Source organism: Canis lupus, chromosome 11, assembly GCF_003254725.2.
Source record: "Canis lupus dingo isolate Sandy chromosome 11, ASM325472v2, whole genome shotgun sequence".
In the NCBI taxonomy this organism is placed as follows: Eukaryota; Metazoa; Chordata; class Mammalia; order Carnivora; family Canidae; genus Canis; species Canis lupus.
Genome location: NC_064253.1, coordinates 25,834,880 through 25,858,603, shown reverse-complemented (window position 1 = coordinate 25,858,603; position 23,724 = coordinate 25,834,880). Strand labels below are relative to the sequence as shown.

The 23,724-nt window shown below is 51.5% G+C and overlaps 1 protein-coding gene across 2 annotated transcripts in view; it reads left to right on the top strand.

The window, feature by feature from the left end:
* Positions 1–22,058, top strand: part of SIL1 (SIL1 nucleotide exchange factor) — a 218,792-nt gene extending 196,734 nt beyond the window's left edge. For both annotated transcript variants that reach the window (XM_025432119.3, XM_049091843.1), the window contains 3 exons: positions 18,946–19,042; positions 19,454–19,618; positions 21,535–22,058. In XM_025432119.3, coding sequence (XP_025287904.1) covers positions 18,946–19,042; positions 19,454–19,618; positions 21,535–21,891 — 619 coding nt within the window. In that variant the 3' untranslated portion in view covers positions 21,892–22,058. The remainder of the gene's footprint in view (positions 1–18,945; positions 19,043–19,453; positions 19,619–21,534) is intronic.
* Positions 22,059–23,724: the final 1,666 nt, after the last annotated feature.

The window sequence follows — 23,724 nt, the reverse complement described above, 5'->3', positions numbered from 1 at the left end:
TCTATTGCTGGTGCTATGGGAAGGAGATGCGAGTTAGTAAGTGCACAAAGATTCTGAGGGGTTGGCAACCTGGGGGACTTTACACTTTGCAACTATGTGGATTTCCTAAGTGTGGAACTCTTTGCTGCTCACGTGTCCCCCGCACTGGGTTAGGCCTTGAGGAGAGTCTGCAAGGATGGGCTGCTGTTAAAGGGCCAGGCTGGCAGGGCCTGTTTGACAGTTGGCGGGATCACACTGAATGTCTGCAAGCAGAGCCCTGGTCAGACTGGGACAGACCTGGCCTGACCCCCAAGCTAGCCCTGAATAACCAGTTACTACTGAGTGTCATGGCCTGAGGTATGAAACAGTGTGGTGAGCTTGGAAGGCTCTCAACACATTCTTCTATCCTCTGCCTTTAGAAAATACTTCCTCTTGGAAACCTCTTCAGCAGAAACCTGTGGTCAAGTAAGGGTTCTTACCTCTATCTTCTCACCTATTCATTCCTGGTTAAGGCTGAGTGACCTAGACCAGCCACCTGCCATGCTTCTTCCATCTGTGCAGTGCTTGGTGCAGGAGTAGGTATGTGACACAAGCAGAGCCAATGGAAGTCCTGCCCTGAAATTCTGAACTACTTGAGGGTGAGAACTCTTAATGCTGGGATTAACATGTTTAGGGACTCCAGTGGCCAACAGCCTCATCTAGGGAGGGAAGAAAAGCCTAGTAATGGAGCCTGAGAGAAGACCCTTGCACATTGTTTGAACCTCTGATTCCAGTGTGACTATTACTTTTGTCATCCTTCTTCACGATGGAACCCAGCAGACTGTATTTTTTGGCTTAGAGAAGTCTGAATTCAGTTTTAGTTCCTTAAAAACAAAGTCCTAACTAATACAAAACAGCTTCTAGCTGATCAGACTATTTGCTTCCAAATAGCTAATGTCATATCTAGGGAAGCTGCTTTCATGGTGGAACCCTGTGTCCCACACTGTGCTCCATGCACACTGGGTGCCCACTCCATGTTTCTTTTCTTTTTTTTTTTTTTTTTTAAGATTTTATTTATTTATTCATGAGAGACAGAGAGAGGGAGGCAGAGACACAGGCAGAGGGAGAAGCAGGCTCCATGCAGGGAGCTTGACGTGGGACTCGATCCCGAGTCCCCAGGATCACGCCCTGGGCTGAAGGCGGCGCTAAATCACTGAACCACCTGGGCTGCCCCCACTCCATGTTTCTTATGTGAGTACATGCACTGTCACCCTCTGCCACCAACCTTTGGGAGGAGAGTGGAGTCCTGAGCTTGAGTCTCCCAGCTTGCCTCTTGGTGTTGGTAAATCTTGTCATTGATGCCTGCATTTTTTATCTCCTTCTTCTACTTCTGCAAAGATAAATACAGTCTGTCAGTCTTCTTGCTTTGCAGGGGCCTTGCCAGACATTTCACTGGTGGGGAGTTTATCGGTATACCTCAGGTGGCCATCTTCCAGATGTAGACAGGGGATCATCCTTGTGTGGCACAACGCTGGTCACAGCTTCAGGTCTGATGATCTCTCTCTGAAATCACTGTTCTCTGGTGCCCAGCTTGAGTTGGTGCAGAATTTATTGGGCTTGCAACATCAGGGCAGTGTTAGAGGTTCCTTGTCCACTGCTTTTCTCCCAGGCTGCTTGTGCCAGCTGCAGGGCCCTTGTGAGGCTGTTAGGTGTCTTTCTGTGACAGATTCATTGTTCCATATTTTTATTTAATTACTTACTTTTACAGCTCTTAGAATAAATCTAATTATCCATCTGTTATACTACATTATGCCACTGCAGTTCATGCTATATTTTCTCATTGTATGATATTTGTCAACTTGACCTTGCCCTCTTCCAATGTTGGTGCTCCTCTTTGTGGCTCTGTGCCACCTCCTCAGTGGATTCCCAGCCTGTCAGTCTATCAGGGTCCCCAGGCAGAGCTGACTGCAAGTGTCTTTTAGATGGAGCAAAGTTTGGTATTCTTTGGCATAATGCAGGAGAGGAGAGTGGCCAAGGACCCATCTCTGATACCCTGCTGACCTGATCTAGGTTTGGAAAGTTGGACTTTGCAGAAAAGAGTTCCAGAAAAGAGAGCAGAATTTCTAGGTTAGAGTTTCTGATCTTTTGCCAGAGGGCTGTTGTCAAGGAGAACAGCCAGGAGAGGTCAGGCTGAAAAGAGATGACAGTGACCACCTGTGGATATGTCTGTGACTGTCTCACCATGGCTGTCATGTGGTGCCTCACATTAGGATTAATGTAGCACCAGTGAACACTACCTACTGGAGGTTGATTTCCATAACCATGTGGAGGATCCTGGCTCCCAGATCTTTTTTTTTTTCTCTCCTGTTACTCCCTAAAATTCTATTAGTACCACTGGGAATTAATTTCTTGTTTTTTTTTTTAATACATCTCTTTATTATTGGCAAATTATCTCATATTGGCAAATGCAGATACTCCCAGGAGGGTTACCCCCAGCGGTCATTGAACACCTCTGCTGTATTCCTTTTCGAAAGCAGGCAGGGGATGTGTGGCAGTGGAGACGCATGAGGAAGTTGTTGAGGGAGTCAGACTAGAGGGGGTCTTCTCTGAAAGAGAAGGCAAAATTTAGAACATTGGCTAGAATCTGCCCTCTGTGAGCTCTCGGAGTAGGTAGGATGCTTACAGAGAGAGGGAGACCTATGCCTTATCCATCTCTGCACCCAGGTAATGGGGCTGGACAGTCTCACCAGGGGAACAGCACCAAGCTGGTCTTGTCCCTTCAGGCAGCTCCTGCTTAAATGAGCGTGGGCTTTGGGGATAGACCATGGAAAGTGAGGGTAGGGGTGAACAGACAGCAAAGCTCAGTCCATGTCCTTAAGAAAGTTGACAGTTTAGCAGGGGAAACAGACTGACCAAATCTGTTGAATATGATGAAGGGAAAAGGGAGCCCCTGGGATGTACAGCAGAAGCCCAGTGGCAGGTCAGGTAATAGACAAAGGTTTCTTAGAGGAACTGCTTGGAGTAAGACTTGGATGTGTAGGCCAGCCTGATGAAGGTGGGTACAGAGATGAGGCAGAGAGGGAAAGGGTGCTCCACATAGACATGTAGAGAGCACAGCACATTTGAGTGGAGTTCATTTGGAAAGGGCAGGACTACTCTTGGTCCTGACATAGGGTCATTTCCAGCAGGTTCTTGAGTGGAAGTGTTGAGGCTGCTGCTGTTACTGCTTGCAAAGCCTGTACCCACCGGGGACCAGGGGAGGACCCATATGTGGCCCACGGGCTTTCTTGGGTAGAGGCCCTTGATGAGAGAGACTGTAGTCCCGCCTCCTCTACCTAGGGCAGGGTCTGCTACACTGCTCCTCCTTCCCACCACCCCTGCCTTCATGCCTGCCTCGGGCTCAAGGCCACATTAAAGGCCGTCCAGCTTGGATGTGGGCCCAGGTTAGAGCTCATTACAGCCCTGTGGCCAGGCCCTCCATTTTCCCTTCCAGGTTAAGACTTGGCAGGCATCAAAGACTGCCAGGAACACCCCACAGGCCTTCTCCTTTAATGATCTCTCTCCATTCTCGGTCTGCACGGCCTGCCTAGCCCAGCTCTGCTCACCAGAGCCTCTGGTGACTTTTCGCAAGCTTTTCTTCATTCCAACAAACAGAATTCAGTGACTAATTGCTGGTATTTTTTTTTTTTTTTCCTCAAGACTCTATTTATATAGGCTGTCGTGTTGGGGGTGGGGAGGAGCAGGCTTTAGTCTTGGGAGGACTGCTGTTTCCTGCTACTGCCATCATTAGACAGAGGCCCATGTGGCATTGATGTCCACACTTTGTCTTTATTCTTGTATTTTTTTTTTGTCATTTCGACATTTGGTTCTTTGAACATCTAACATCCCTTTTATGCTTCTCATCTCCCACTGAAGATTGTTGTATTTTGTCCCCCACCGAAGCTGCGTTTTCCTTTTGTCAGATTTCTCACTTTCTTCTTTAATGTATTTTGATCAGTGTGGCCATGTAGGTCTGGGTTTTATTGGGAGCTTTTCATCTTGGCAGTGGCTCTCAGGGGCTTGGGTCTTCTTGCAAAAGCCTGACTCTGCCTCAGGTCCCAGAAGCAGGCCTTTCCTGGCCAAAACTACCAAGAGCCCAGCCTGTCATCTGCCAAGGGATATGCTCTAGCCTAGCAATTCTCAAACTTAAGCATGCAGTGAAAAGCAACAGGATTTAACCAGGATCTGTTAAAATGCAGATTGTCAGGCCTCTCCCCTGAAGCTTCAGTATGTCTGCTGTGGGACCTGAGAATTCCTGGTGCACGACTTCCCAGGTGATGCTGGTACTGACAGTCCAGGGACCACATTTTGAAAAGGACCGTTTTAGTGTAATTGCGCAGGGCCCTCAGGAGGGGAGGATTGCTGGAGACCAGATTCCCTTTCCCCGTACTGGGCCCAGCTCTCCAAAATTAGATGATGACAGCTGTTGGCAGTGGCATCGTGATATTTAAACACTTTTACAGTGATTTCACTTGCCCTAAGTCATTTGATGCAGCAGATCTTTGGTTAAGCAGTATAGCTTCTTCAGTTAAGAAGCTCATTTAAGTTAAGGACTTTTCCTTGGCCTTTCAGCTACTAGTGTGTGGTGTTCCCCCAGTTTAAATCTGCATCTCTTAGCTCGTATTCTTGAGCTTTAGGATCCTGTCACTTAGTAGTAACTCACTATGTGACCTTGGGGAAAAAAATACTTAACCTCTGTGTGACTTAGTTTATTGATTAGTAAAACAGGGGTAAAAATATCTGCCTCATAGAGTTGTCATGACAACTCTGAACATTTTTTTAAGAGAGAAACTGCATGTGGGCGTGCACAAGTTGGGGGAGAGAGGGAGAAGCAGATCCCCACTGAGCGAGGAGCCTGATGTGGGGCTCAGTCCCAGGACCCTGAGATCATGACCTGAGCCGAAGGCAAATGCTTCACCAACCGAGACACCCAGGCGCCCCTTGACTCATATTTGAAAAATACTTGAGAGCTATGAAAGGACGAAGCTCCAAAATTCATTCTCCTCCTGACTGTGAGAGGCTGCCCTTAGTTTTGTGCTTCTGTTATCACAGGAGGCCCAGGAGAACCTACTACCACTCCCCAGACAGTGTCCCTGGCTGTTAGGACAGGGCTCCATCACTTCGGAAGGGCACTTCTCCCTGTGGTCTGCCCTGAGGGAACTGGAATATAGCAAGTCCCTGGGTGGCATTTGCCTCAGGAGTTGAGGATGAGGCTGTAGCTGATGGGCTGGGTCAGTGTGAGAAGTCTAAGATCCAAGGCGAGCCCCTGGCAGCCCACTTCACCTTATGCACTTGGAGAGCTGCTGTAGTACAGGCCATGCCGTGCTCAGCCCTAGAATGGGCCTTCCGGGCTTAGTTTAGAGGGAGGAGAAACCAAGCTGGTCTTTTTTGGGTTTTCTCTCATTCTACTTCTCCTCCACCTTCTGATTGGGGCATTCTCAGAAGTAGCTGAGGTTTCAATTAGAAGGCTGGCCCTGGTAATGTCATTAATACTGAATCTATTGAACATAACATGTGAGGAACTGCTATATTCTGTATTTCATTTAATCCTTACAACAATCTTAGGAAATAATCTTCATTTTACAGATGAGGAGGCAAAGACAGTTATTTAGGTCTGTCTGGCTCTAGAAGCCATAGTCTTTACCACTGTGATGCTGCCTCCCTGGCCCCTGCCCTGATGTTTCCTTCTATAGTACCACTGTCCCCCTCCCAGGGATGCCTGGCCTTATCCTGTTTCCAGGGTCCTTTGCCCCATAGCTCAGTGTCTCCAGTCCAGGCCTATGCCAGGTCTTTATTTACCTTTGTACCTTCTGTAGAACTTATACAAAGCCTTATACAGAAGGTGACCATATGTCCCATGTATACCTCTTGTCTGAGTGCAGTAATTAATAGTACCTCCTCTCACTCTGTAAAGTGTCCCGATTTGGACAATAAATTATGTGGTCACTCTGCTAACACATGACTGGTTCCCCCAACCCTGGGGCAGTGGCATTCTAACAGAAGACCTTGGAGGACAGAATTATCATTAGGACTCAAAGAAATCACAGATGGTAAAACGTTAAGCACTTTTATAGGCCAGCAGGCAAGAGAATTTAGACAGTCTTTGCTCCACGCCCCACAAACCTACCACAAAGAACTATTTCTACGTCCAAACTTGAGGCCTGTGAAGGTCTCCAGGCTGATCTCAGATTTCGCAGGGCTGGGGTCTTACTGTGACTTCATGGAAGGTCTGACAAGCAAGGCCAGGACATGGGAAGGAGTGCCAGAAGCTTCTGCTTTCCTGCCTCTCTTGGGCAGAAGCCAGCCTTGCCTAGAAGTTGCCTGTCCTCACCACCTTGAGCTTCCTGCAGGAAAGAGCCAAATGGGGGCGGTGGGGTGGGGTGGGTTAGTAGGGGTGCGGGGGGTGGGCGGTGGCCCTTCCCACAATGTGGAACTCAAGCCTGGTGGAAGCCCAGGCTCCGGGCCCCAGTGCTGTGTTTCTGTTCAACTCAGGCTCTGCCCCCTACCCTAGATGTGAAAGCACACACACCCTCAGCCTTGGTAGGCATAAGCCCCATTCTAGGCTGTGTCCTTACCCCATCTGTAGGCAGCTGAAAACTGCTGTGCATATGTTGGTTCACACTTGAACTGGTTTAATGTTTTTTCTTTTAAGCTGCAATCTAAAATTCAGCCAGACAGGCTTTAATGAGCACTAAATCGTCAAGCTTTTGTTTCCCTTGCTATTCAAGCCATAGAGATTCTGTATTTGATTCTGCAACAATTGCTGTATCTTAAACAAACCATTTACATTTTGACATTAACTATTTTATGAGTGTAACTTTCTTGTTGGCATTAGAATGGTTCCAGCAGAAGGCCTTTTACCGATTTATTAGAAAATGTTTAAAGGGTCTGTGGAAGGTGATTCTTAACATTGTCTTTGGGGAGAAAAAAAGACTTTCATCTGATTTCATTTGGGTAATACATATGAACTGTTAGCCTTTTCCTCCTATCTTAATGACTTTTGATCATGCTCAGGCCATCCTTCCAGGTGCCCTTCCTGGTCAGGCCCTCCATTTTTCAGGTTACACCTAACATTGGACTCTTGCACAGTGACTTGTCTAGTAATGTGCCTCTCCACATGTCCTTGTTGGCTGTTCATTTTGTCTAATAAGGGCAAGAATAATTTTCATTCTTTGCTTTGGCCCCAGGCTGCTGAGCCAAGTGCTCTGTGCACTCTGGGCCCAATCAGGATTTGTCGACCAACCGTCAGGACAAAGAGCCTTGGTCAGACAAACGGAACCATCCATCATTCTGTCTCCAGAAGCTAAGAGTAATTGGAGCTTGTCTCCAGTTCTTAAAGATCTTCACAGAGTGGGAAGGCCCCACTCCAGTGCCTGGTGACTTGGGCCTCAGGGCCTCAGCTGAGGGCAGGCCTTGTAGGTTCATTCCCATTTTAGGGCAAGTTCTGTGTCCTCCTTGACCTGGAGTCCTCAGCCTGACTGGGGTGTCATCAGTCCCACTCCACCCAGTGTTCTCCTCTGTGACAGCAGTGGCAAGGGGCAGGAAACCCATTCTTACTCAAACCAGGGGATGGATGAACCACACTAGATGGAGCTGGCCAAGAAGGCCTGTTGATCCATCCCCATGGAAAACCAGGAGCCTGGGTGCTGCACTTGCCTCTCAGAACCGTAACTAATCGTTCACAAAGATCTTCCCAAATACCAATGATGCAAAATATTTGAATGGTTTAACATATTGTTCACCATATTTAAACTATCAGAAACCTTAAATATCTGAGCAGAACCTCAGCAAACAAAGGATATTTTGGGGACTTGTTATGTATGTTGTACAGCAGAGAGATTTGTCGTCTATATGACTTCCAAATCCTATAAACAAAGCATTTCAGTGTTGTCATTTTCAGCTATGGACCATCCCACAATTGTTGCTTTTACTTTTGCTGTTAAGAGATGGCTCTGTATGTCAATTATTTTTCAGTAAAACTGGGGGAAAAGGAATGGCTCATTCATAAGCATTTCTGCAGTTTGTTGCAAAAGCCAAACAGGCCCTGCCTGATTCCCTTGGCTCTCATAAAGGAGAGGAGGAAGTTGGAGGGAAGAGTGTATGATTGCCCAGTGCATGCCTCTGAGCCCTTGGGAGCAAGATCTGAGTGAGTAAAGAAGTTCCTTCCTGAGCCACCAAAGGCCTATCTAGAAGGTGTAGGGCCCGCAGTTCAAAACAAAGACTGGCTAGGTGATTTCCCTGCAGCCCCCTTATCCTGTGGATCTGGCCCATGCTGGCCCCCCACCACCCTGGGTGATGGAGATGAGCCACCAGCTGGTGTGGATGACCTCACGTAACCTCCTCTCTGTGTTCTCTAATAAACTGGATAAATTTTACTATGTGAAAAATCTCCCATATGCTTTAGCCTAAATTTTCTTCTGCTTAACCTTGTTACTCCTACCTTGCCTCCCTCAGACTGCCTGAGACAATTACTGGGAGGCATTTGTTGAATAATTATAGGCCACAGATAATTTCTCTTTAGCTCTCAGTCTTGCAGTTACCCACCCTGTGGCCTCCCTTTAGCCAGCTCTAATTAGCTTCTTTGATCCTTCCTCTCAGTCTCTCCCTCTCACTTGTTAATCACCTTTCTCCCCCATGAATTCTTTTTGCCCTGGCTTCGTCCATGCAGCTGGAGGAGTGCATGAGGGCCGCTCAGTGGGAGGTGGTACTTCTCTGTCTGGACCATAGGTAGCCCCTCCTACGTTTGAGAAGCCTGAAAACCCAGGGGCTCCTTAGCAGAAAAGTAAAAATAGTAATTGTCATTAAGTAGTATAATACTTTATGGTAAAGCAGCTATTAATTGAATGCTTGGTATTTGCCAGGAATTGTGTTAATCTCCTAATATATTATCATATTTCATCCCCACAACAATCCCAAGGGATAAATATTACTAACTCCTATTTACAGGTACAGAAACTAAAGTGTAAAGAGGTTTTAAGTAACTTTTCATATCACACAACTTGAAAACACTGGAAAGGAGGACTTGAACCCATTTCTCTCTGCTGCCAGATCAGCTTTTATTCACTGGTTTGTTCACAGAGTTTGGGCTTCTGCTGAAACACAAGTGTAGATCCTTGGCTTTGGGCCTGCCCAAGAACACACAAACAAAACATGGAATAAGATGTCAAGTATTTATCCTCCATGTAGGAGAGGCCTTCTGAATCGAGATTACAAAACTGGTGCCAAAGCAAGCTGGTGTGGCTCATGTGTCTGAGCAGCTGGAAATCTCCTCCAGTAGAAAACGAAACTGACAAATTCTTAATTTGTTTTAATTCTTAACTTACTCTTCTGACAGTTTGATCTCTCAGATGATTAAGGGAATCATTGGAAGAGGACCTCACTGAAGTTATATTCTGAGCAACAGAGAGGTTATGTTAAGTACAGTGAAAGTGCTGGGGACCTTAGCAGGAAGTGACCAAGTTTGCAGAAGTCAAGAGAAACACAGATTATAGAAGGTCCAGGAACAAGTAGATAGGATGTTGGGGCAAGAGCTTCAAAAGGAAGGATGACTCAGTCTGAGAAATGAAATGTGCTCAATGCAGTCACAGGTGATTACTGCAGGGAACAAGGGAGGAGATGCCTGGAGGCCAACTGGGGGCACAGGGAGCAGTTAGGATTTTTTATGTAAGATGAAAAAGGGTGAACAAACAGAGAAGGGTGTAAGGCTCTGACAACACTGTTGGGAATACCTAAGTAGGGCAGGGGGTGAGACCTGGGATACTAGGAACACAGGGACCTGCCCAGGCAGGTAGTGTTCAGAGTGAGAGTGATAGCTAGGAGGGCAGCAAGCCCCCTGCTTTAGCACATGAGTCAGTGCAGCAGGTGATGTGCATCCCCATCCTCCCTTACAGTATGTGTTTTGCCTCTGACTTCTCTTTTAAGGAGAGTGGTCTTCCTGAGGCACCCGGGTGGCACAGTCAGTTAAGCGTCCTACTCTTGGTTTTAGTTGAGGTTGGATCTCCAGGGTTGTGAGTTTGAGCCACACATTGGGTATAGAGATTACTTGAATATATAAAACTTAAAAAAAAAAAGTAAACACACATATAACTACTACCCAGGTCAAGCAGCGGAACTCTCTCATGCTCCTTCCTAGCTTAAACTTACTTTTCAGAAAGATTTGCCATTTTGTGAGCTTAGACCAGTGTTAAAGACATAGAGGGATTCTACAATTCAGGAAAGCATTTAGCAGAGTCTCATGATAATCTAATAGGTCGGGTAGAGAAATGATAAAGACAGGTGGATTTGTAGCTGCTTGAACAGTCAGATCTAATAGATGTTTGTTTATGAATGGTTCAGTGTCCACAACAGAGCCTTGACTGTGGTGTTGTGCCAGAGATCTCATGTCAGACTCTCCTGACGAACCTGCATTTAGTTCCTTATGTGAGGACCTGGGGGCAAATGACATAGATCAGAAAGGGCTAGCCACCATGTTGGGTACATGACAGAATGAGGATCCCAAAGTATAGTGACGTGCTAGGATGAAGGGCTTGGGTAGCCAAGTGACATTTTAAGTCTTGTTATTGAATTTTTAATTTCATAAAAACCCATATTTGTTGCTTAAAAAAATAAATCCTGCCACCCAAAGACAAGTGTGTGATGTCATACGACCCATACCCCTTGTGCTTAGGTTCAGGGCCATGTTGGAGAACCTTTGGCTCATGTGAACAACTTTCAAAGATTGGATCTAGACAGGCCCAGGGTGAATCAGCTCTGCAGCACTATTGCCAAAAACTTTTCTGTAACCTGAGGCATTGATTGCAGAGTGGTCCTGGGGCAAAGGCAGCTGGGTGCACTGGACTCTGGAGGGGTGGGCCAGGCAGGAGCCCTGCAGATAGGCTGGCCAGATTTTGAAGGGAGCTTTCTCCAGGCATTTGGCTCCTCCTAAGCTTCAGAAGGGGTAACCTGTCAGGACAGAGTCAGCGGACCCTCTCTGCACTAAGAGGACAGACTTGGGACCAGGAGGTATAAGCTTCCTAAAAGCAGAAGAGTTTAAAACTCAAGGTGGTGGAAAGCTGCCTGTTTGAGGGGCCATCCCCTACCGCTCTAGTCTTCAAACATTGGGCAGCCAGTTGTCAGAGGTGCTGTACCAGGTCAAAAGATTGGTAATGGGGTCCCGTTATCCCAAATGTGAGTCCTCACATTAGTGCCAGACTTCCCAGTAAGGATCAGGTGGGACATTTATGAAAAATCAGGGTTTTAGCCCTATCTGCTGAGGCTTTGATGCAGTAAGGATAGGATAAGGGTTAGAATCCATTAGAATTTTGAAAAACTGCCCCAGGTGCTTCTTGGTGGAATGACTGATTCTACAGCCTGTACAGCACAAGTACAGCATCTTGTGCAGGAACGTCTTGGGCCAGAAAGTGAGGAAGTGCTGAGAGAAGGATGGAAATAAGTAAAAGAGACACTGAGGGCAGAATGAAAAGGCTTTGGTGGTTAAATCAGAGATGGTTTGAGCATCAAAATAAACAATGATAGAAATAGATTATAACCCATAGATTAATCGAGAAGCCATGAATCCATGCTGATACAAATGAATGAGTGAGAAAGTAGAAGAGCCTCCTTTTGCATGGAGTGCCAGCACGTACAGGGAGGAGTCATCGCTGAACATATAGAACTAGTGGGAGGAAGTTTGATGAGGAGCAGGCCGTCTTCATGTCTCGAGGTGTGTCTCCCCACAGAATATGTATTAGATTCAAAGGGGCAAATGACATCTTTACAATGGAGAAATCTGGCAGACGCCACTGTGACCAGTGATCAAAGTGAGCATAGGCCCCTTGTGGGCCCCTCTGATGAGACGCACTGAGAGAGACTGCTTGTGCGGTTCCTGCCAACACCAACGCGTGGAACCTCAGTCTAACCGTGGGAAGACATCAGACTGAGGAATATTTTACGACTGGCCTGCACTCTTCAAAACTGTCGGTATCGTGAAAGACAAACACAGGCTAAGGGGGGAGTGTCGGGTCGAGGGGTCTTGAGGCATGCTGCTGAGGTCATTGTGCCAAGTCCTGGATTGCATCCGAGACCAAAATTGTTCTTAGAAAAAGGATATTTTGGGGAGTGGGTAAAATCCGAATATCTGTAGATCATATATTAATTTCCTCATTTGATAATTATACTCGGTTCTTATGAGGGAGACACACTTGCTATATTCAGGGGTAAAGGGGCAACTTTCAAATGTTTCAGGAGAGAAAATAATATATCTAAATATGTAAAGAAAGAAAATTAAAAAGCAGGTGCAGTAAAATGTTAACAATTGGCGAATCTTAATGGGAGTACCTTTACTGTTTTGTAACTTTTCTGTAAGTTAGTTTTCTGGGTCATTTTCTGTAATTTTTAAAGTGCCCAATCTGAAATCATTTAAGGGAAAAATAACACAGTGTTCCTGGTGATGGTCATGCAGCATTATATGTGAGAGTGATCAGAGGCCTATTAAGATTCTTTAGGGCTACACCCTGAGGCCGTTTCTCTTTCGGGGTGGGGGGGTGGAGGTTGGATTTGATGTGTGTCTTTGCGCATGCCCTGCATGTGCAATGGAGGCCTCTTACAGCCACTCCTGTGGACACTGTCGTTGAGGTGGCCTGCGTGTGTCCCACGTTTGCTTACATGACTGGCTTCTGGTTGGAGCTGTTTATGCATAGGCCCAGCGATACTCCTACCCCCCAGGTCCAGATGGAATCTCTGGAGTGGCCCGTGTGCTTCCCATCATCCTCGCTGTGGCCTGAGCCTCATGTTACAAGCTGTATGTTCTGGTTCTCCTGGGGGCTGCATGTCCACGTGGAAGAGTTGTATGTGGCATTTATTCTTTCAGTGAACCTATTCTGTGTTTATTCAGGTTGGTAACTGTCCGTCTCTTGACTGACTAGTTGATTGCTTACCCCCATGAATTCCTGGATGGCAAGCCAATATCGACCCCTAACGAACTACCTATTTCAGGGTTGCACATCCTGTAAATCCTTGTGTTCCACAGATGATTAGGACCTTGCACTGGGGTACAACAAGTGAGGCCAGCAGAGAAGGCATCGTTCTCTCTGGGGAGAAAGGGGAGCGGGTACCAACCACTTCCTTGGACGGGATTGCAGACGATCAACCTGACCATGTCCTGCCCTGAGATAGGCCCCCTCTCCACACACACCACATGGAATCTTCCCCGGAAGTATTTCACAACAATGGCACTTTTATCCCTTTGTTGTTAAGACAATGACAAAAAAATCATCATGTTACTTAGAAATGTTGTGAGGACTCATGAGAGCACATGCCCTGACGTGTGGACAAGCATAGAGTCTGGGTTCCGACCAGGACCCGATGACATGGACTCTGTTTGGGGATTTCATCTTGGTATTTACTCAGCCCCACGTGATAAGTCAATAATAAGCCTTATTTTCCAGAACTCTGCCCTTTTCCAGTTTTTATCCTTTTCCAGTCATTCAAACTCCATCTTCAGTCCTCATTGTCCAGTTCCCCCCAGACAGGATCTCTGTGTACTATTACCGAGCGTGCAGCCCAGACACCAGCCCCATCTGCTATGTGGCTGTGCGACTGTACAGTTGCACGGGACCCACCCTCAACCCGACCCGGGCTTGGTTTCAGGCTCTGCCCTCGCCATCTTGAAGTTTCTAAGAGTTTTCTCACGTGACCCCCACATCTCCATTTTTCCCCACCATGTCTCCATTTTGCACTGGCCCTAAAAACTATGTAGCCAGTCCTGAGTGCCAGAGAGGGAGAGGCCACTCAGGAACCTTCATTGGGCAGCACTCTCCCGGGGTCCCTGAACAGGCGTGGCCGTGTGCCCTGGGATCGGCTCTCCCACCTTCCCCCGGGCTGCCCCCCAGATATTCAGTTAGCTAACATGATCTCTGACCCTCGGCAGATTGCCTCCATCGGCTACCCTGACCCCACCATGATTACGTGGTTTCTGCACATGTAATCATTTCTGTTTCTGTAATCTGTCCCCCTAGCCCCACCCAAGATTTACAGAGTCGAAGCTGTTGCTTTCCCTCTGCACAGAGGCAGCTGACTCACCTGCTGATTGTGAGCATCCCAGGAACCCAAGTGCTAATGGTGTTTATTCAGCCCAGCCGGCTTAGCCTGGAACGAGGTTTGGTCTCATTTATCTCATCAGAGACGAGCTAGTCCTTAATATCCTTCTGTTGACTCTGAGCACAGCAGCGCCACGATGTCGCTGAGAGGCATGCCAGGCCCCTGCCCCCCTGATGCGCTCAACTCCCCAACTGTCAGGCCACCCACCTTCCCTCGACAAGAACCGCCTTTCCACCCCACCCCTGCACGGGCCACAGCTCCGTCCTGAGCCTGCAGATGGGGTTTGAGGCTGGCACCCATGTGCCCAGGCATCTGTGTTCCAAAGGGTATGGTCCGGGTGCCTTGTAGCAAACTCCATGTGATCATAATGTCTCCATCACATTACACTGGTGGCATTTTGGTTCGTTAGCTGTCGTATCTTCAATGCCAAGTAGCCGAAGCTCTGCCTTCCAGGAGAGGAAACAGAAATGGAGGGATGTGTCCCAGGTCATCAGCTCACGTACACAGCATTCCCACCCAGCATTCCCCAGGCCCTGGCCCTTGCAGGTCCCCTAACCTCACTCTGTTGCTTGGAGCATTTCATCTCCCAGAGGACACAGTGATGAACATGCAGAGCCTCTACGGCTGAGCTTCCAGGGGAGGGGGAGGTTCTGGGAGCACATTGGTATCTGTCCCTTGCAGCGGGCTGCTCAGACTCCCTGCCCTGCCTGGTGGCCTGAGTGTCATTGGTGGCCTGAGTGTCACTGAGGTTAGCTCAGTGTCATTGGTGGCCTGAGTGTCATTGGAGGACACACGCTCCTTCCCCAGCCTCCCTCTGTTGTGTTCCTCAGCCTTTCGGCTGGACAGAATTAAAAGACTGTTTTCGGAGGGAATTATATGGAACCCCTAAGGTGTATGTGGCACCACTGAAGCCTGGGGAGGCCCACCGTCACTTGGGCACCTGACCATTTAAATTGGTCAGGAGAAAAGGCCCCGGGCTGGAGGCTGCACCTGGCCACAGACCCATGGCCTGCCAGACTTGCTCTACTCACCTGGGTTCTTGGGGCCTCTGTTCTGGGCGAGGAAGTAGAGTTATTGCCCTACAAAAGTGATCTTAGTAAGGAACAAAGTACCAGGCTTTCACTTTCCACTCTCACACCTTTCTCTCAGAGTTCTGCTGTGTCCTGCCTTGATTAGCTGCTCTCCTAGGGGAGGCAGTGGGACACAGCCATTTTCATCGTGACTGTGGGTGCTCCTGGCTGATAGCAGCCTGTCTTCTAGAGACGAGGACTACTTTCTGTCCTGACTCCATTGTCGACTCAGGACTTGGGTTGCTCAGGCCTGGGCGGCCCATAGAGGCCATGGTAGTGGTGAACTAAGATGGACCCATGCTCCATCCACAAGCCCTTCCTTGTGGCCAAGGGGGTTGGGACCCACCCCATGAGGACCATAAGCCTTAGAAGAAGTAGCAGTGTCTCAAGGGAAAGGAGGCAAGGGTGTCATACTGGGAGGGGGATGGAGGGAGGGTGGGCAGACAAACCTGACCTGACCTAAGCGTGCTGGGTCATGCCTCGCTCACCGTGTCCCCCTGTCTCCTCTCCTATCCCTAGGGCCCCTGTCCTGAGGCAGACTCTGCTCCTAGGCCCTCTCTGGTGTCTGTGTGCCTTGAAGGGACTTGTTACCAACTCTTTGATTTTACTTTGGGTTTGATGTGTGCTGAAGGAGGAGGAGCAGGGTGGGATCTGCTTGCTGGGCTGAGCCTGGGCCTGCATCACCCTTCCTGGGCCCCGGCCAGCAGCCCTCCTTGGTGCTGCCAGCAGCATGGCCACCTGACCTGCATTGGTGCCCCTCATCAGCTGCACCTTTTGGCTCCCTTCACTGTTGCTTTCCAGGGCAGCTGTCTATTGAACGGTCTCACCTCTGCACCCACTCAGGCACCTGTCCTTCCTCCTGTCCACGAGCTGTCTTCCTCAGCATCTCTCCTCCAGGCCAGCCTTCCTGGCTTTTCCAGCCCAGACCTTCCTGTTGTCTCTCAGAACCACCACAGGCCTTAGGTTCAGAGCCTCCTGGTCTGGCCTAATGTTACATATCATTCATTCATTCTGTAACTTCTAAGTAAAGTCTGACGGTGGGGTCTCCTCCCCTGTGAGCCTGGCTTGTTCTGTGGCTGAGAGCTGGCTGATTTTCCTCGAAGACCTGTCCTGCCTGTGGGGCTCCTCCAAGCCGTGGCTCACCCGGACATCTTTCCTGGGACGGACTGCTATCTGGCCCTCCGTGACTCACACTGGGGCTTCTATGGACAAGGAGAGCTAGGGGCCTCTGTCTCTTACAGGCTTTGGCATCTTGTCTTTCCTCCCCATCAGTTTATTCTCTGTTGGGAGGATCCCAGGGGTTTGCCTTCAGGGTCTGTGCCATCCCCTTTAGGCCCAGGTACTTTGTTTCTTGTCAGTGCTGTGGTTCCTTTAGGGATTTGAGCCTTCTGCCTCTTCCTAACAAGTGCGACATGGGTGAGCCTGGGTCCCCTCTTTCCCAGCACTGCCTCATGTTCACGACAGGGCTGCTGCTCTGGGTGGTGCCGGTTGGGCCCCCCTACCCAGCATGCCTAAGTGGGTCTCTTAGGACACCCCTTGTCTTCTGAGGTTAGCTCTAGGTCTTGTTCTCAGCAGATCTGTGGACAAGCACAAAGCATCAGGTGCTTCTCTGGGGCTCCTTGTCCCCACCACTCAGGGCCCATGAGGGATGGTGCTCCCTGTGAGGCTGCTGTGAGGTTGGGTCTCCACAGCCTCCCTTCCTTGGGGGCAGCTTTTGATGTGTGTGTGAATTTGTCAGCATGGTCGTCTTTTCCTAGAAGAGACCCTGCCTGTCGCGGGTGAGTGTTCCTCAGGCACGTGGCGGTACACACAGTCCTAATTAGCTCGCGCTTTGATGGAGCAGCTGCCTTTCTCAGGCAGGGGAAGCAGGGGCAGGGGTGGGCTGTAGCTCCCGGGCCCTGCACTAGCACCCACCTGCCTGTCTGGAGGGGAGCTGTCAGCCGTCCTTCCCCAGAGACCCAGCTCGTCTCCAGGCTACTCCTCAGACACACCAAGGGAGCTGCAGTGGGACGGGTTGGCACCCACCCTGCGCATACTTTATGGCCAGAAGGACACAGACAGACTCAGGCGCCTCCCACATGAAGCAGGACAGCTGCCTCAGCGTGCCAAGTTGTGTTTGGAACTTGAAGCTGGGGGCTGCTAGGGTCAGGCTCCATCACGAGGCCACTGGGCCAGCTTTAACGGAGCACCTGCTATGTTGCAGGCCGTCTGCTGCAGGCAGCATTGTGAACTCTCTCGTTATGTGCCTCCCATTTCCTTTGGGTCTCAGACCCTGCCTCCCTGTGCAGGGTGCCTGCCGTGAGGGACCCTTGCCACAGGTGGGGGTTAGGAGGAAAGGTGCTTTTTCGGACTCTGGGGAGCTGATGGCCTTGCTGAGGTGAAGCAGCCAGAGCCAAGAGGAGATTCAGTGCCTTTTGTGTTGTCTTTTGTGGGTGTTTTTTTATTTTTTTTAAGATTTTATTTATTTATGAGAGACACAGAGAGAGAAAGGCAGAGACACAGGCAGAGGGAGAAGCAGGCTCCATGCAGGGAGCCCAATGTGGGACTCGATTCCGGGTCTCCACGATCATGCCCTGGGCCAAAGGCAGGCGCTGAACCGCTGAGCCACCCAGGGATCCCCGATTCAGTGCCTTTTGTGGGCCATCTGGGTGAGTGTGAGAGCTACTTGGTGACCCCTGGTCTGGCCCCTCCCCTTCCTTTTGGCCTCAGGCTTTTTAGGAGCCTGCCACCTTCTTCTCTGAGGCCTCCTAAGTGTCTAGGGAGGGAGCCTTCGCCTCTCTCCTTCCTCGAGGGCCTAACCACACAGGTCCCTGTGCTTGGCACTTGCTCCCTAGTTGATCACTAATGTGATCTTGGAAAGCAAGAGGTTCCTATACATATCCCTTGCCTGGTACCCCGCCCCATGCAGGTCTCACCAGCCAGGTCCCTGTCGTTTCATCCAGGAGAGTCTTGCCTGAATGTTTGGACCTTCTCACTCTCTCCAGACAACAATGGGGAAAGGAGTTCCAGAGGCAGCTCCAGGTTTTGAGTGTCACAGGTTGCTGCGTGTTGGCTGGTGCGGCCCTGGTTGCACAGGTGTTGATTCATTCTTGCCCTCTTTTCCTGGGCCCCATGACGTGAACTGTGTGCTGAATGCTAGGGGAGCTACTGTCACAGTGGGGAAGCATCTAGGCTGGTCCTGTTCTAGGATCTGCTCACCTTAAGAGGTTCTCTGGATCTCGCTTGTTCCTCCTGTCCTTTTCCCACACCATTGACTGCATGTTGTCTGTGTGCCCCACCCAGGAGAGGAAAGGGTACTGGGTCCCAGCCTGTGGCCTAGAGGAGCTCCACTCAGAGAACAGACCTTTTAGTAATTGCCCCCTCAGGGTATGACTGCCTGGGGTCATGGAAGGAAGAGGACGCAGTGGAGGCCGGGGGTGAGTGGGGGAAAGCTTTCCACCACCGGGACACTGAGTAGCACCTTTAGCATCAGGAGGTTTTTAAATGATAGAGGTAGTTTCCCTTCCGGGATCACTCCCCCTTTGGCTGCCAGGTGATAGGACAGTGTGGGGGGAGCCTTTGGCCCTATCGTTTGGGCCACAGACCTTTGTACCCAAGTGGACGTATAGCCCTTTGTCTGTTTACCCAGCTGTGTTCTAGCTTGTCCCAAGTAGGAGCCTCCCTTGGGCACCTTAGTTTTCCCCAGGGGGTGACTGGTGTGTTATCATCCCCCTACCCACCCATATCGAGGGGCTGAGTGTTGCAGCATGCCCCCAGCTATTTGGGAAGGTCAGTGTCATGCTGTCCTGTGCTCTCTCCCTAGCAACCCAAAGGTCCAAGTAGAGGCCATTGAGGGAGGAGCCCTGCAGAAACTGCTGGTCATCCTGGCTACAGAGCAGCCTCTCACTGCGAAGAAGAAGGTATGTTTGTGCCTCTTACTCCTGCCCAGCCCCTAGCATAGCTGTGGAAGCTGGAAGGCCAGGTTCACCCCTTCTACCCTTGGGGATCCGAGTGGTCGTGTATCCACTGGGTGGGTGGCATGAGGGGGGAGGTCCCACTCAACTCAGGCAGTGTGGCAGCTTCCAGGCAGGGCATCTGGAGGTCTCAGTTCAGCTACCATGGTAGTCTCGGGTACCGCTGAGACTGGCATCCTGTCTGGGCCATCACTGGTCTGATGGTGAAGGTCTGGCTATCACAGACCTGTGATCTAGGGTGTAGCTGTACTTGAGGGTGGCCAGTGAGGCCGAGAAGAGTGGAGCTGGGCTGTAGGAGTTGGGCCTCTGTTGGACCCTGGGCAGGGCCAGCTCCACATGTCTCCTCACTCTCTGCAGGTCCTGTTTGCACTGTGCTCCCTGCTGCGCCACTTCCCCTACGCCCAACAACAGTTCCTGAAACTGGGGGGGCTGCAGGTCCTCAGGAGCCTGGTACAGGCCAAGGGCACAGAGGTGCTGGCCGTGCGTGTGGTCACTCTGCTTTATGACCTGGTCACTGAAAAGGTGAGTGCTTGGACCTTCCATGCCTCTGTGTCACCTCGCTTTATTTTGCTTCTGGCCATTTGACCCCAGCCCCTCCCGCATCTCGTCTTCCCTCCTGCCTTCCATCCTCCTAATGGTGCTCCTGGAAAGGAGAATGTGTCAGCCTGTGCTGGGCAGACAGGTCTGCTGTGGGGCCTGAACCTAGAATCTCTGAGACTTCAGGGAAGATTCACAGGAGCTTTCCCATGGAGTGTCTTAGGGAAGATGACTGCTAAACTAAAAACTGGTGGCTGGTTAGGATGGGGAGGATGGAGGTGCTGACGGGCCAGGACAGGGTGTACAGACAGAGGAGGCCACGGGATCGAAGACCAGAAACGGCCAGGAGCTGCCCTTCCTGGAGTGGCAGGTCATTTGGTTAAAGCCTTGGGTGGGGCGACGGGGAGCAGGTGGGGTGACGGTGGGGCTACGGGGACCCTATGAAGTGACTGGGAGCAGGTGGGGTGACAGGGAGCCTGTAGAGTGGAGTGGCTGTGCCTGGGGGCCTGTGAAGCAGCCAGAGCACCACTCAGCCAGAGGCTGCAATGATGCTGAATCTCAAGATTCTAGAAACCTGGACCTGCCTCCTCTGGGAGCTTTGGCTCTGGGCAAGGGCTCAGAATGTGTGCCCTCGGGGGCCTGGGACCAGGTTGTTGTTGCCTGGGACAACCTGTTGTTGCCACCCGGGAGGAGACTTGCCTACCAAAGTAGGCCCAACCCACTTCGGTCTTTGTGAGCCTAAAAAATGTCCTGATTCTGGGGAGTGTAGACCCAGTCGGGTCCAGGTCCTGACTCCGTGGCTCCAGAGAGCAGCAGCAGGGCTTTCTCACTGGCTCTCTCTGGCCACACTCTCCCTGGAACAGTGACTGCGGGTTTGTGGTGCAAGGCTGGGCAGCCGCGGGCACCACTGCTGAGTGTGGGGGGCTGGGGCCCAGGCTGCCCTGCCCCTGCTCTGGACTGGGGATCAGAGCTGTGCGGTGCTGCCTCCAGGCCCACTCACTGCTGTGCACATGCCCCCCTCTCTCTGGGCTGACCTCACCTTGCATTCTTTTGGCTTGTATCTCTCCCCCTCCCTCTTTCCCTCTTTCCCTCCTTTTTCCTCTCTTTCTCTCTCTCCAAGCTGCAGAAACCCGAAACAGCAGGCAGCCGTGTGCTGCTCACATCCAGTTAATTGGGCCTGGGCCCAGTCAACTTCCTGGCAACGGGCTAGCAGGCCTGGAGAGGGACGTGCGTGTCAGCTTGGCCTCTCCCAGGAGAGACTGACCTCTTCCTGGTGCACGAGGTGTCTCTTTGCTGTCCCAGCCCTGGAGTGGCAGGTGTACTGACACTGGCGTGTCCCCTGTCCCCTCACAGCTACCCCTCACAGCTACCCCGGTGTGCTGTGTGTGCTCGCTGCCCCGGTGTGTGCTCCTGGGGGTCCTGAGGCAGCCATATCATCTCCACAAAAGAGATGATGCAGTGCCTGCCCAAGGCCATTTGGCCATCAGTGGTGGAGCAGGAATTTGAACCCAGACTGCTTGCCTCCACAGTACACTGCTGAACTAAATGTATCCTGCTGTTCAGGAATCATTCAGTTAATTTTCATTCTGCTAGACCTTGAGCTCCTTGAGGGCAAGGATCATGGCTCCGCCTGGGTTTCTCAGCACATTTTGGTTTCTGTGGCATATTGCACAGTTGTTCCTGATAAATGGATGGACAGACCTATGGGTGGGTGAACACATGTGAAGCCATGAATCTAGCTAGTCTTCTCCACGCTGGGCCTTTGCACCCCGAAAGTATGGAGGAAGACAGGGCAGGCGGCTGGTGAGCCCCATGCCCTGCTGTGTGAGTGGCAGCGCTGACTGCTCTCTGTGTTCTCTCCCCCAACCCCCATCCCTGGTGCCCACACGTACGGATGGCAGATGTTTGCCGAGGAGGAGGCTGAACTGACCCAAGAGTCGTCCCCAGAGAAGCTGCAGCAGTATCGCCAGGTGCACCTGCTACCCGGCCTGCGGGAGCAAGGCTGGTGTGAGATCACCGCCCACCTCCTGGCACTCCCTGAGCACGACGCCCGAGAAAAGGTGCTACAGACGCTGGGCGCCCTCCTGGCCACCTGCCGGGACCGCTACCACCAGGACCCCCAACTCAGCAGGATGCTGGTCAGCCTGCAGGCTGAGTACCAGGCTCTGGCCGCCCTGGAGCTCCGAGATGGCGAGGATGAGGGATACTTCCGGGAGCTGCTGGGCTCTATCAACAGCTTACTGAAGGAGCTGAGATGAGGCTGCTCCCTAATGCAGGGACCAGACTGGGACATCAGTGAGGCTGGCGGGCACCAGTTGGGGTGGGCTTCTCGGGGTACACTGGCCAGGAGGGAGGACTTCCCTACTGGGGTTGCCCACCATCCGGGCCGTGCTGGCTTGGCCATTAAATGGAGGTATGAGGGCCACTGTGTGTCGTGTGTCTCTGCAGACTGGACACAGCCCTGTGGTTGGGGGACTGCCTAGGACATCTCTAGGGTAGTTGGGCTGGTGCTCAGGTAGATGGGCACTGATGGTGGGTGGTCAGGCCTGGGCACCCTGTGGTAGGCTTCCTGGAAGAGGTCTGGGCTCTGGAGTTGGAAAACCACCCAGGGCTTCCCAGGGCTCTTTACCACCCAGGGGTGTATGACCCTGGGAAGTCATGTGTTCTCAGGTATCATGGGGGTGGGGGTGCCTTGACATGAGAGAAAGCATGCCTGGCACCCGTGATTGTCCCCCTCCCCCTGGCTCCTGGGGAAGGTCGGGGAATTGTCCCATGGCTCCCTGTACACTGTGCCCTGGAAATGGCTTGGAGGCCACTGGCAGTGGTGGCAACCCAGGTGCCGTGTCTGCGGCCATCAGTGCTGGGACTCATGGGGAGGACTGGGGGCTGGCAGTGCCCCAGGGGCCCTGGCATAGGCCGCACCCCTGGAGAGCCGTGGTCTCCCTAAGGCTGAAGCAGGAGCCCAGACCCACCCAACCCATCTGACAGGAGGCCCCTCGCTGTGCCCCCCCCCCCAGTGTCACCACAGTGCTCTGTGGAGGAGGCCACCTCAGAGGTGGGGCAGCAGAGCCTGGCAAGTCCTGGCCCTCACCCCGCAGGGCTGAGCCAGGCTAGGCACCTGCTGCACGTTGCCATGGCAACCCCGGCCCTGGGCTTTCCTGATTTGGATTCTGGTACGTTTGTTTTCCAGCCTTTCCCAGTGCCTCACGGGCTCACGCCTGCCTCCCCATCCAGGCGTGGCATGTAGAAATCTCAAGGTTATTAAGCTGAGGGGAAACTGAGGCCCAGACAAGCAGGGTAGTGGCTGGCTTCCTTCCCTGCGGTCCCTTAGCTCAGCCTCACACCCTCTCCCGCCCACCTCACGCCACAGCACACAGGAAGCTCGGGAGAGAGCTGTTGCCTGCACACGTGCCTCCTGGGGGGCAGGAGGGACACAGCCTCTTGTGCCAGGGTAGGAGCCTCGAGGCTCAGGCCCCACGGGGACCAGACGCAGAGGCTGCTACATGTTAGGTACTATCTGCCTCACTGCCTTTAAAACCTTTAAATTGCCTTTTGAGTGTATCTTACAAGGAAATCATGGATCTGAGAGACTAAGTGTTCTGCCTGAGGTCACATGGCTTTTGGGTGGCAGAGCCAGGACTTGGGTCTTGCGTGCTGTGGAAGACTGGATGTCTCGGAAAGTGATGATGTGACTCTGACAGGCAGGGTAGGGGTTTGGGATGGAGGGTGGAACAGGGCAGGGTACAGAGAGGAGGTGCTGGGCCCTGGCTCAGGCCAGGGTCAAGACAGTGTCAGCAGACTCTGGGGGTGAATTTGAGGGGGGATGTGGCTGTGAGCCCCTCTGGGAGCAAAGAACGAGGAGGGCTTGGGCTTGGGGACAGTTGTGGTGTGAGCCTCATCCTGGCTGAGGCTGGTGCGGAGGGGGGTGGGCTGTTTGAAGGACCCACAGGTTCAAGAGCTGAAGGAAGGGACAAGGGTGAGGGGCCAAGGGGGCTCACATGGAGCAACAGGGTCAAGGGGAGCACTTGGTCCAGCATCTCGTCAGCCTTGTGCCCTCACCCATTGGAGGGTGGAGTGAGGGCTGAGTTGTG